Below are 13,958 nucleotides of genomic sequence, written 5' to 3' on the forward strand. Positions count from 1 at the left end.
TGTTTTACTTTAATTAGTTAGAAGTCTCCTGGTCACACCCAAAAATTTGGCTTCTATTCAAGTTTGAGAATTCAAAGGCCTCCAAAATGCCACTTTTGCACTTTGCACCTGTTCGCAAAGAAAAGTCTTAGGGACATTCAGCGCCCTACAAGATTGATTCCACCCCATCCTTCCAACTGGAATATCTCTAATATCCCTAACTATCTGAAGTGCTCCTCATATTCTAGCCAACATGGCCTGCTCAGTGGCCCGTTCCCATCCCTCCTCCTTCCCTCTGCCACTCTCTTCCCTCAGCTTTGTCTGCCTGAAGGGCTGCCTCCGCACAGCTCCTGTGCTTGAATTCCACCCAAACTGAAAGACTTAGCTCAAGCATCACTTCTCCAGGAAGCTTCTCCAGTCCCCCACGCAGAAGATGCTCCTGACTCCTCTGACCCTCTTCTAAAGCCTGATCTCACTGGCAGTGGCTGGTCAGGGCTCCCATCTGGGGCCAACTTGTCTGGAACCCATGAGAGTAAGCTCCTATCAGATTCATTGTTGGCCCCCACCCACCTTCACTCTGCTGTCAGGGGTCAGCATATAGAATTAACACACAAATGAACAAACCCATGATGCCCACTGGGAGATGTCCTGACTGTTTCCTCACCTGTCACCCTGACAGAGCAAGGAGGGCCTTCACAGAAGCTCACCTATTCTTCAGTCATTCATTTACTCATTTAGCCAACATCACTGAGCCTTCTACATGGCGACAAGGTGAACAAGATGCTGGAATTCCATGCCCTCACAGGCCAGCAGAAAGGATAATTTTGTAATGACCACCGTTTCAGCACAGGTTCAGAGAAGGAAGGAGAAGGTGCTCTGGGAATGTGTAATGGAAGGCCTGGCCCAACTGGGGTCAAGAAGGCTTCCCAGAGCACAGGAAACAAGTGGAGACAGAGGATGAAGGAGATGTGTCCCTGCTGCCATCTCAGAAGAGAAAGCAAGGGGTTTGGGAGTGAAAGGCACACACTCTGTCTCTGCTTCTTTATCCTGGCCCTGTGATCACCTGCCTCAGTTTCTCCATCAGTACAACTGGTTAACAGGGTCGCCCTCACTGGGCTGTTGTGAAGATTTGTGGGGATAATAGATGGAAAGCACTCAGCACACGGCCACGCTGTTTCCAAGAAGGGGATTACTGCTGTCACTGTGATCCACGCAGCTCACAGGAGGCCGAGGATTCCAGGCAGCCAGACCTCTGGGTCCGGCTGAGCTGGACAATAATCCTGCCTCATGATTAGCCCTGACCTGAAGGGGAGGAAGAACGGGGCACAGCTGGGCCTCCCCAGCTGCCAGGTGGGCCAGCCCAGGTCAGACCGTGGGATCCTGAAGGAGTGGCCAGGGACCCAGAGTTTGAAGGGGAAGGACGCTGGATGTAGGTGAGAGGAGGTGGCCCTCGCAGGCGTGGCTGAGGATGGGGCTGGGCAGAGGAATGAGACAAAGAGCAGACAGAGCCCAGAGAACATCCTCTCCAGCTGCTCGCCCTCCCTCCCTCCCTGCTGCACAGAGTATTAGTGAAATGATTTCTAGCGATGGATGCAGCAGGGCTCTGACATTTACAGGCCACTAGATGTCTTCAGGGCCAGCTGGGTGTTTAAAAGCCTGTGTGAACACCATGCTGTTAGGGGAAGGAGCTAACCACGGACCGGAAACCCCCGAGGTGTGCAAGTAGCCATGTCACTTCTCAGCAGGAAGGAGCTGGGGTGCAGCAAGCTGAGATTAGGGACCTGGCCCAGTACCCCGCCACCCCGGAACCCACACAGCAGTCTGAAAGGAATCAAGGGCCACCTGGGCTGCCTGGGAGCAGAGGGTCTTTCCAGCCACTGCCGTTCCTCACACACACCCAGGCTGTTTGCCACTCTGGGCTTTGGCCTTACTTTTCCCAGATCCCCGTATTTCTACCACACTCATCTCCAGTGCCGCCTCCTCCTAGAGGTCTCCCCTGACCACCTAACCTAAACTAGCCCACTCCCCAACACCTACTGGGCTCTTCCCTAGATAACCCCACCGTCAAGCCCTCATCTGTTCAGGCCGGTGCTTCTTTGCTCAGATGTCACCTCCTTCACAAGATGTTCCCTGGCCACCCTATGCAAAATCACACACCCTCCCTGTAGCCTTCATCCTCCTTCCCTCCTTTCTTCTCTGTCTGATATCCTAGATATTTAATTATTTGTTATTTATTGTCTCTTTCCTCCTCATCAACTGTCAAGCTCCATGAGGACAGGGATTATTGTCAGTTTTGTTCACTGCTGTATCACATCTAGAAAAGTGCCTGGCACATAGTAGGTGGTCAATAAATGTTTGATGAGTGAATGAATAAGTGTATATGAATGTTTAAGAGCAGGTGCTCTAGACTGAGGTCTCATCTCAGCTCTTCTACTTACTTTGTGATCTTGGACCCTCTTTTGCCTTGATTTAATTAATCAGTAAAAGAAGAATAACAACAGTACCTACCTCATAGGATTACTGGGGGATTAAATAAGATCATGCATATAAAGAGCTTAAAACAGTGCCTAGCCCCCAGGAACTACTCAGCTCCACGCTGGCTGCCATCGGGGCCTTTGCTGGCTGGCCAGCATTTCTTGCTTACTTATTTGCTCACTTGTTGATCATCTGTCTCCCTCTGTGCCAGTGTCAGCTCCAGCCTGCCTTGCTCACAACTGCATCCCCAGTTCCTAGTATAGTTTTGGAAGAGAAAACCAGGCCTCCTCCCAAGTCAGGGAATGTGGAGCTATGGAGACCCAGCTTCAGCTGGGAGTAGAAACCTCACCGATCTGTTTCTCCAGGGCGGCTGCTTCACAGACAGTGGCCCGGGGCAGGATCCCAGGGTCGGTGAAGCTTGTCTGCAGCAGGCAGCTCATGACGAAGAAGAAGAGGATGGCAGCGATGATGGGGATGGCAAGGGTCAGCTTGCGAGCCAGGTAGGGACAGCTAGAACGAGAGATGGAGATCAGCAGACACCCCAAGGGCTCCCTGCGGCACAGGGCTACAGCACCTGGCGGGCGCTGTCATTCCAACAAACACCACCAAAATCTTGAATACAGCCTTGCTCTGATGCAGAGGCACAGCTCCTTGATGAGTGCAGCCACTCCCCAATAAGTACCGGGAACAGATATCACTAATTGATCCTTGTGATATACTTTCCTCCAGAGCACATGGCAGATGTGTCCAATAGATCCCAGCACTCCTAACCTCTGCATCCAGAGAATCCCTCTACACACAGAGCTTCAGGTAGACACTAGTGGACTGTCACCTGAGACAAACCATCCTGCAGTGTTCATTCACTCATTCATTCACTCACTCAGTCCACAAATATTTACTGAGGTCTTCTCTGTGGCAGGCAACACCTTCAATAAGCAGCAGGAATAATGATGACGGATAAGACAAGAGTCCCTCCCCCTTGTGGCTTATGGTCTAGTGGGGAAAACAAGACATGTAAACAGGGAATTGCCACACAGGGTGATGTGTGCTCTAGTCGGGGAGGGGAACGCAGTAGCACAGTCAGGAAAGGCAACCTGAAGGAGACAATCCTAAGCTCTAACCTGAAGAATGAGTAGAGGGCTGGGGGAACTGCATGGTCCAGCCACTGTCACTGTGACCCAAGGGAGGAAGGTATCCCCAAGGCAGTGCTTTCAGGCCCCCTGACCCTGGCTGCCTCAGAGAATAGCCTGTGCCTGCTGAATGGTCATGCCTCTGTCCCCCAGGCAGGCTGCCTACCACAGCCCTCTTCAAGCTCCCTCCTCCATCTTAGGGCTAGAACATTCTAGAAGTTCTGGACACTGGTGGGAGAATGGCTTCATGATAGTGAAGCTATCAGGGCTCTCTCTCTATGGCCAATCTTCTCTGTTGTCACCTCACTGTCCACCCAGAAGCCAGAGCCACTTTTGGAAATGTCAATCAGATCATGTCATTTCCCTGCTTAAAACCTCCCAATTGCTTTCCATATAGTTTGAATACAATCCAAACTCCCTACCATGGCCTTCTAGGCCAGGCATGATCTGGGCCCTACTGAGGACTTCAGCCTCATTCTACAAAACTCTCCTCTTGCTCCTGCTCCTCCCATCACAATAGCCTCATGACAGTTCCTATAACAAGCCTGGCTCTCTCCTACCTCAGGGCCTTTGCACTTGCTGTTCCTTTTCTCAGATTCCTCTTCCCTCCTCAGAAGGACCTACCTTGACAACTCTGTACACAGTGAACTTCAATGCTCTTTCTTTCCTGTATAACATTTAGTATCGATTTCAGCTACTTGTCTATGTGATGGCTATTTTTCTCTCATTAAAACATAAGCTTGGCCAGGCGCAGTGGCTCACGCCTGTAATCCCAGCACTTTGGGAGGCTGAGGTGGGCGGATACCTGAGGTCAGGAGTTCGAGACCAGCCTGACCAATAAGATGAAACCCCATCTCTAATAAAAACAGAAAAATTAGCAGGGTGTGGTAGCATGTGCCTGTAATCCCAGCTACTCAGGAGGCTGAGACAGGAGAATCACTTGAACCCAGGAAGCAGAAGTTGCAGTGAGCCAAGATTGTGCCATTGCACTCCAGCCTAGGCAACAAGAGCAAAACTCTATCTCAACAACAACAACAACAACAACAACAAACAAACATAAAAAAATAAGCTCCTCTGTGGGTATAGACTATGTTTTCCTGTTCAGCTTTATATTTCCAGCACACTGCACAGCACCTGGCACCAAGGACGTACCCGGTAAATAACTGCTGCCAGGGGACAGAAAAATAGCTACCATCTTTTGAAGGCTTACTATGTGCCAGACACTGCCCTAATTAATAAACTACTGTTAGCAACATCCAAAGTACAGATAGTTACTGTACTATGTACAGATAGTTACTGTACTATGTACAGATAGTTACTGTACTATGTACAGATAGTTACTGTACTACTGTACCTGGATGGGCCAGGTACCAGGCTAAGCAGTTCCTGTGTACTTTCTCATCAAATCCTCACTGGGACCCTGTGAAGTTATGCTCCCCACTTTACAGATGAAGAAACTAGAGCTCAGAGAGCTTAAGTAATCTGCCCAAGGTCACGTGGCTCACGAGTGCTAAAGTGGGACCCAAGCCAGGTCTGACTTTGAGGTTCATACTTTTAACCATCACCCCATAGCCAGAGTAGCACCTGATCAGGTAAGGAGATGACGGGGCCCTGGGAGGCCTGAGATCAACCAAGCTTCCAGGAGTGGCACAGTAGGCACACACCTGTGGGCACCTGCATGCTGCTTCTGAAGTCTCCGTCATCAGATGCTCTGGCCTTCAGAGAAGCCCTTCCCCTGAGGAGCAGACTGCCAAGGCCAAGGGCTCCCAGTGGGCCACGCTCTGCTCCATACATCTCAATGGTTTCTGGGTCTGACCCTCAAACAGAACCAGTGGGCGCTCAGTGTCACCCACACGGTAATGAATCCAGTTCATATGCAATCAGACTTGTGTGGGGGGACAGAGAAGACTTGAAATCTAAGACTTGTAGAGCCTGCAGGAACCACCAAGTCCTAGCCTCCTGATTTGCCAGAGGCTAACAGCTCTCCCAGGCCCACAGCTAGGTTCAAGGTCATCTAGCCAGCCAATGACAGAACTAGGGTTTCCAGCCTCCCAGCAAATACACTGTCAATTAATTCAAATACACTGTCAATTCATTCATTCAATAAGTATTGAGCACCTACTGCATACCAGGTGCGAGTTCTAGGCACTAAGGGTGCAACAGAGGAGAATGTCCTGCTCTCATGGGCAAAGACCAGAAACTAACAAGTATACCATAATATGTCAGGTGGTGGCAAATGCTTCAGAGAGCGATAAATGAGGGGAGAAGAGAGGTGCTGGAGGGGAGTGGTTTGCTATGCTGTGCGGATGGACAGGGGAGGCCTAATGTGAGAGAATGAGCCATGAGGCCACCTGCAGGAAGGGGATTCCAAGCACTGGCCCAGAGGTAGGAGTGTGCACGGAGGATGACATGCCTGGAGGGAAGACGGGGGACAGAAGACAGCAGGGCGCAGAGGCCAGGGAGAATTCAGGCCTGAGTTAGAATCAAAAGGGCACTCTGGCCGTTGTGTGGGGGCGAGAAGTAAGGCAGAAGTTGGGAGCCCTGCTGGAGGCCTGTGCAACAATCCACCAAGCCAAACAAAGAAGCAAAGCCATTCATAGCAGGAAAGGCTTAGTGAGCACCTTACCTTTTCCCAGAGCAATGAGGAGCATCCAGTCCAGACCCAGGTGAGCTCTCGGCCCAAACCCAAACTCTTCTGCCAATCTACCAGCCCCCAATGAGGACAAGCAGGGACAAACTGCAACATGGTTCACGAGCTCTCCCCAAACCCAGAAGTCCTTGCTTTCTCCCTCGCTGGGGACAAAACAGTCACCAGTGAAGATACCCGGTCAACCCAGAGAAGGTCCTGCTTCTAGTTCAGAAGTTAGGCCAGATATCACACTGCAGGGTCATGTGGGTCAACCACGGCAAGTACTGCTTCCTCCTGCCTCGGCTGCAGCCCTGGGTGTGGGGACTGAGAGGGCAGCCCAGGGGATACTAGAAAAGGCATTTCCAAAACACTCATGTGGCCAGCCCAGGGAAGTGGATCTGAAACTCAGCCCAGAGCTGAGCTCTGGGCCCCCCAAAGCTTCTGCTTGTAAATCATCCCTGAACTTTTTATCCACCCTACTCAAAAAAAAGGGCAGAGTGTGTGGTTAAAGGGTAAAAGGAGAAGCTAATTTATAGGAAGTCTTCACCTTGCTTCAAGGGGAAACCCAAAGTTGCAGATACATGATCTGGCAGCTAGAAAGGGTACCTGGGGGCGGGTGTCTCTATGATAGCCTTACCATGGCCACATGCCCTTGGGAAGTGTTTTTTGATAAAGACAACACAAGTACTAATAGCAGCCAACATTGTGTGCTTGTTACTGGGCTAAAAGCTTGCATGTGTGACCTCATGCCACCCTCAGGACAACCTTACGGGGTGGGTACTATTATAAATCCCATTTTACTGATGAGGAAACTGGAGCACTGAGGGGGTGAAGTGACTGCCCTGAGGTCACGCAATTAGTGGGTGGTGGAGCTGGGATTTGAACCAGGTCTGTTAGAGTTCTTAACTACACTGTATAATTAAGAGGGACAACCACAAAGGATGGGGAGTTGGGAGGGGACAGCAGGGCTTATGAAGCAAGGGTGGGTGGGTGGGCGTGTGAGTGTGTGTGCAAGGAATCACAGTGCAGGTGGCTCAGAGGTGGGTGGAAAACTTCTAATACAAATATATGACCCTCCATCCATAAAATGGAGATTATGTGTGGGCCAATCCTGGGTCACTGGGGGATATGAAGAGGACAAAAACCTAGGGGGGCAAATATGACCTGTCACGCGAAAGCACTCCGGAGTCTTTCCTGAAAAACAACAAGGCACTGCAGCTGTTGCTGATGTGGAACAGGCCAGAGGGACGTTCCAGAATGTTGAGCAGGGAAAGCAAGCCAGGTGGTCAGGAGGGGGGCCAGGGGCCTGGGAGCCGGCTGGGTGGAGGCGGGCGGGATCTGAGGGAAGGACAGGAAGCTCTGGAGAACCTAAGGAAGGTGCTGGAGAAGGAAAGGGGGCCCGAGAGGCCCAAAGATTTTGAGAAAAGATGCCTTGGGGCCTAGGGTGTGCGTGGCTGAGGGGAAGCAAAAGCGGGGTTGGTGTCTGAGACTAGAGAAAAGGAGGGGACCCTGGAGGGACCCGGAGAGGGCAGCGAGGATGACTAGGATGTTTATGGTGGGTGTGCACAGCCAAAGGACACACAAGATCTAGAAGTGGTCAGGAAGGGATACAAGGGTCAGAAAGAACTTGGGGGGTTGGCAAGAGATGGTCCAGGTATGAGTGAGCAGGAGGGGCCTGTCCAAGAAGCCCTGGGGCAGGTTCTGAGAGGGCAGCGAGGATGGGGGCCGTGGAGGGGCATGGAGGCTGGTGTTCCTGGCAGTGGCAGGCAGACAGGTGCCAGGGTGGGGTCAGGGAGAATGGAGCGGCTGGGAGGGTGGAGGGCACCAGCGCGGATGGGGTACCCAAATGGACCAAGGAGGATGGGGCATCTGGCGGTGATGGGGGTGCGCAGGGGCCAGGGGGGCAGACAAGAGGCCCGAGGAGGATCCCAAAGGGGCGGGGAGGATGAGGACCAGGGAGACGCAGGGGAAGGCACGGAGTGCCCAGCAGGGATTGGGAAGGTGGGGTGCGCGGCAGGGGGCTGGGAGGGGGCGCCGCGGCAGCGGAACTCACTCAAAGACGAAGAAGAGGCCGGTGGTGGTGAGGATAAGCAGCAGCGTGAGCGCGAAGACGCCGCCGTGGCCGGCCAGCATGAGGCGGCCGCCGCAGTAGAAGCGATTGCGACCTGGGAACACCTCCCACTTGCGCCGTGGGCGGCGGCCGAGGCTCCCGCTCCCGCTGCCGCTGCCGCTGCTGCTCCAGCGCGGCGGGGCGGGGGCGGGGGCGGGGGCGGCGGGCGGCGCGGGCCCGGGGCCCGGAGTCGGGGACGCGGCGGGGCCGGGACGGCGCGCCCCCGGGGAGGCGGGCAGCGGGGCGGCCCCGGGGCTGATCTGCTGGTACTCGCAGTCCTTCATGCAGCCGGCCGCGGGCCTCGGCTCCGCGCCCCGCGGGCCGGCCAGGCCGCTCCGGGACCGGGCCGAGCAGCGGAGGTGGCAGCGGCGGCGCGCGCGGCGCTCGCTCGCTCACTCACTGGGGCGGCCCCGCCATTGCTCCGCCCCCGGCCCGCCGCCACGGCCCGCCGCCACCGCCCGCCGCGGCCTCCCGCCGCAGCGCCCCCTCCGCCTGGGCCCGGGATGGCGCTTGGCCGGAGGCCCAGCCCTGACCCGCGGCGGGGCCCCGCAGGTCCCCGGCGCTCCCAGTCTCCCTTTTCCCTTCTGCACAAAGAGGAGGCCAGCAGACGCGCACTCGAGGGCTCTTTCTGTTCTGCAAGCAAGCCGTTTGTTGGGCGTCCACTGTGTACCAGGCACGGTGCCAAACGCCCAGATTCAGGTGGTGGACTTCGTGATCTACTTCTGGCAGTCTGTAATTCCCCAGGCTTCGCCCATCTCTAAGGGCCGAACTGACAGGCATTTGCAGAGGCAGGCAGGCGCGGGGAAGTGGGGCACACGATTTGCTTTGAAAGCCAGGACCTCTTCTACCTTGAAGTCCAGAGTGCCCACTGGAGGTGTGTGGCACACCCTCTGGCCTCGTTCACCAAGTTCTGTGTCCTGGGCCCAGGCCCAGATTTTCCTAGGTAGCACATAATGTAGAGGGGTCATGCCTGAGGGCCCCAGTGTTTTTTCAGGAATTCTGGGAGTATTCATTTTCTACTTCTGTGTAACAAGTTACCACAAATTTAAGGCTTAAAACAAACATTATTGGCCGGGCGCGGTGTCTCACGCCTGTAATCCCAGCACTTTGGGAGGCCGAGGTGGGTGGATCACAAGGTCGAGAGAGACCATCCTGGCCAACATGGTGAAACCCCGTCTCTACTAAAAATAAAAAATTAGCTGGGCATGGTGGCGCGGCATCTATAGTCCCCGCTACTCGGGAGGCTGAGGCAGGAGAATTGCTTGAACCCGGGAGGTGGAGGTTGCAGTGGGCCGAGATTGTGCCATTGCACTCCAGCCTGGTGACAGAGCGAGACTCCGTCTCAAAAAAAAAACAAAAAACAAACGTTATCTAACAGGTTCCAGGTCAGGAGCCAGAGAACAGCTTAGCTGGGTCCTCTGCTTAGTCTCACAAGGCTGCAATCAGGCTGCATTCTCATTTGCAGACTCAGCCGGGGAAGAATCCACTTGCAAGCCCATTTGGGTTATTGGCAGAATTAACTTCCTTGCGACTGTTTAACTGAAGAGGGCCTGGGATTTTTGCTGGGTGACTGTATAACTGAGGAGGGCCTGGGATTTTTGCTGGGTGTCTGCTGGAGGCCTCTCTCAGGATCCAAAAGCCACCTGCAGTTCCTAGAGATTATCACATTTCCTTGCCATGCAGGTTTCTCCTACATAGCCACTTAGTTTCTTGAAACTGACAATGAGGGTCTCTAGCTCCAGACTATGAAGATAGAGTTTTATATAACTTACTATATATGTGACAGAGTGGCATCCCATCATCATTGCCATCTCCTATGGTTAAAAGCAAAGCACAGGAGCCATCTGCACTCAAGAAAAGGGAATCACACAAGGCGTAAATACCAGGAGGCAGGAATCATTGGGGGTCAGCTTAGGGTATGTCTGTCACACTGTGGTTACTGTAAAACCTAAGGAAAAGTGTAAGGAAAAAAAAGAACTGGAGACTAGGAGAAAGTAAAAAAGGAAGTAAAAATATACAATGGGGAGGAGTAGGAAGCCAACAACGGTGACCTTAAGGATCAATAATTGATATATATGCCAAAGGCTGCTCAACTGTGCCTTTGGTGCCACAGGCTCTCAATATGATGAGCCCCACCTTGAGCGAACCACATAGTGAGCTTCCTCCCTTTTTGCTCCTTGGCTGTGGAACAAAGTCACAAAACTAGACATACTGGTTCCAGTACAGATTCCTGTTGTCCCACCTTAACTGGGTCCTCTTGCAACCTGAAACCTTTTCTTTTTTCTCGTCACTTTACAGAAACCAAAGCAATCCTACTTGATTTTCAGTTTACCTCCTCTCTATCTCATAATTTCTCTTTATTTGCATCTGTCCTTTCTTCTTTTCTTAGAAGATGTGGGCCTTCTTCTGTCCATGGCCAACCCTCCACTCATATCCTTTTTTTATTTTATTTTTTATTTTTTTGAGATGGAGTTTCGCTCTTTTCACCCAGGCTGGAGTGCAATGGCATGACCTCGGCTCACTGAAACCTCTGCCTCCTGGGTTCAAGTGATTCTCCTGCCTCAGCCTCCCAAGTAGCTGGGATTACAGGCATGTGCCATCATGCCCGGCTAATTTTTGTATTTTTAATAGAGACGGGGTTTCACTATGTTGGCCAGGTTGGTCTCAAACTCCTGACCTCAGATGATCCGCCTGCCTCGGCCTCCCAAAGGGTTGAGATTACAGGTGTGAGCCACTGCACCTGGCCTCTTTTTTTTTTTTTTAAGTAAGGCTGATGGAACTCCATTTTATTTATTTATTTAAGCCCAGTAGAACTCCAAACTCATGTCCTATCTCTCTTCCTGTTCATTAATACCGCAAACACATGCTCAATTCTATATCAATTAAAAAGCAAGGCTGGGCGCAGTGCTCACATCTATAATGTCAGCATTTTGGGAGGCCAAGGTGGGAGGATTGCTTGAACCCAGGAGTTCAAGACCAGCCTCAGCAACATTGCGAGATGCCATCTCTACAAAAATAATTAAAAATTAGCTGGACATGGTGGCATGCACCTGTAGTTCCAGCTACTTGGAAGGCTGAGGTGGGAGGTTTGCCTGAGTCCAGGAAGTCAAGGCTGCAGTGAGCTGTGATTACGCCACTGCACTCCAGCCTGGTGACAGAGCAAGACCCTGTCTAAAAAAAAAAAGGCCGGGCGTGGTGGCTCACATCCCAGCACTTTGGGAAGCCGAGGCGGGTGGATCACAAGGTCAGAAGTTCGAGAACAGCCTGGCCAACATAGTGAAACCTCATCTCTACTAAAAAAATACAAAAAATTAGCTGGGCATGGTGGCATGCGCCTGTAATCCCAGCTACTCGGGAGGCTGAGGCAGGAGAATTGCTTGAACCTGGGAGGCAGAGGTTGCAGTGACCCGAGATCATGCCTTTGCACTCCAGCCTGGGCGACAGAGCAAGACTTCGTCTTGAGAAAAAAAGAAAAGAAAACCCTAAAAAACCCAATGGAGCTTCCCATGGTTGGCTACCTTCTCACCTTAGTTCAGATTTATCTTTCTCATTATCATTAGGATCATATTAAAGAGTTGCTACCAGGCAGGGCATGGTGGCGCATGCCTGCCATCCCAGCACTTTGGGAAGCTGAGGCAGGCAGCTGGCTTCAGCTCAGGAGTTCGAGATCAGCCTGGGCATCATGGCAAAATCCCTCATCCCCTGTGATTTCCTAACTTTTTACAATTTGGCCCCTGTCTACATCACTCCCCTAAAACTTATCTTAAATGTCACCAATGAGCCATTTAATGTAGTATAAACTTCTTGTTCTCACCAATACCTATAGTTCCTGGCTTCTTTAACAGACAGATGTGGCCATGCGAATGAATTCTAGCTAGTGGAAGTGACAGGTACTACTCCCAGGATGGCCCACAAAACTCTCCGGTGCTGATCCTTGCTCTCCTTCCTATCTGCTAGCAGAATAGAGGAGATTCTGAGAACCTAGAAGAGGGTGGAGCCACAAGATGGAAGGAACTTGGGTCCCTGCATAATTGTGCAGAGCAGACCTTTCCTCTACTATGACTAACATATTAAACACTGAAGTGAGCAAGAAATACAGTTTTGTTATATAAGCCAATGAGTTTGAGAGGTTGTTTACTACAGCAATTAACTGATCCTTATTAATACAGAAAGTTGTATCAGGAGTGGGATGTCGATATAATAAAAACAAAAATATATGGCACTGAATTAATGGCCAGGCAGTGGATTAATGCCTGATCTTTATTCAGTGCCATATACTGGATTAAGTAAACCAGGCTGGATGGCTGGAGATCTCTATTATGCTGTAGCAAAATATTTGGTAAAATTGTCATCTTCAATAATGTAGAAGGTAAATGCTATGCCCACTCACCCTGCAACTATAAGGGAAGGAGTTGGAAAGAATCAGAGTAGGATATGGTTGGCCACTGTTGGGGTCTGAATCAGTCAGACTCTAGTCAGGAGATAGAAACCATCCTAGTTGTTTGAACAGAAATAATTTAATCTAAAGAATTGGCCAGGCACAGTGGTTCACGCTTGTAATCCCAACATTTTTGGGAGGCCAAGGCGGGAGGATCACAAGGTCAGGAGTTCGAGACCAGCCTGGCCAATGTAGTGAAACCCTGTCTCTACTAAAAATACAAAAATTAGCCAGGCATGGTGGCACACACCTGTAGTCCCAGCTACTCGGGAGGCTGAGGCAGGAGAATTGCTTGAACCCTGGAGGCAGAGGTTGTGGTGAGCTGAGATCGCGCCACTGCACTCCAGCCTGGGCAGCAGAGTGAGACTCTGTCTCAAAAAAAAAAAGAATTATTTGCAGCCTGGACAACATGGTGAAATCCTATCTCTATTAAAAAAAATACAAAAAAAATAAATTAGCTGAACATGGTGGTGTATGCCTGTGGTCCCAGTTACTCAGGAGGCTGAGGCAGAGGGACGGCTTGAGCCCAGCGGGGTGGACGTTGCAGTGAGCCATGATCACACCACTGCACTTCTAGCCTTGGCGACAGAGTGAGACCTTGCCTCAAAAAAAAAAAAAGAAAAAAGAAAAAAAGAAAAGAAATACCTGAACTGAGTTCCTTGAGCAAAATAAAATTATAAGTAAATAATTGTCAATTTATATAAAAAGTAAGGGCTGGGCGCGGTGGCTCACGCCTGTAATCCCACCACTTTGGAAGGCCAAGGTGGGAGTATTGCTTGAATCCAGGGGTTCAAGACTAGCCTGGGCAACATAGGGATACTATGTCCCTACAAAAAAATTTAAAAATTATCCAGACCTGGGCTGGGTGTGGTGGCTCACGCCTGTAATCCCAGCACTTTGGGAGGCCGAGACAGGCGGATCGCGAGGTCAGGAAATCAAGACCATCCTGGCTAACATAGTGAAACCCCGTCTCTACTAAAAATACAAAAAAATAGTTGGGCGTGGTGGTGGGCACCTGTAGTCCCAGCTACTCGGGAGGCTGAGGCAGGAGAATGGCGTGAACCCAGGAGGCGGAGCTTGCAGTGAGCCAAGATTGTGCCACTGCACTCCAGCCTGGGCGACAGAGCAAGACTCCATCTCAAAAAAAAAAAAAAAATTATCCAGGCCTGGTGGTGTGCATCTGTAGTCCCAGCTGTT

The 13,958-nt window shown here is 51.5% G+C and overlaps 1 protein-coding gene across 5 annotated transcripts in view; it reads right to left on the reverse strand.

Moving 5' to 3' along the window:
* ZDHHC18 (zDHHC palmitoyltransferase 18) overlaps nucleotides 1–8,736 on the reverse strand; it is a 33,458-nt gene extending 24,722 nt beyond the window's left edge. For 2 of the 5 annotated variants that reach the window (XM_055388963.2, XM_063701383.1), the window contains exons 1-2: nucleotides 8,267–8,733; nucleotides 2,804–2,964 (exon numbers count right to left, since the gene is read on the reverse strand). In XM_055388963.2, the coding sequence (XP_055244938.1) occupies nucleotides 2,804–2,964; nucleotides 8,267–8,607 (502 nt within the window). In that variant the 5' untranslated portion in view covers nucleotides 8,608–8,733. Of the gene's footprint in view, nucleotides 1–2,803; nucleotides 2,965–8,266 lie in introns of all 5 variants that reach the window. The other 3 variants (XM_063701381.1, XM_055388959.2, XM_031003586.3) reach the window with 3 other exon arrangements.
* Nucleotides 8,737–13,958: the final 5,222 nt, after the last annotated feature.

This window comes from Gorilla gorilla, chromosome 1, assembly GCF_029281585.2.
Source record: "Gorilla gorilla gorilla isolate KB3781 chromosome 1, NHGRI_mGorGor1-v2.1_pri, whole genome shotgun sequence".
NCBI classification, from domain to species: Eukaryota; Metazoa; Chordata; class Mammalia; order Primates; family Hominidae; genus Gorilla; species Gorilla gorilla.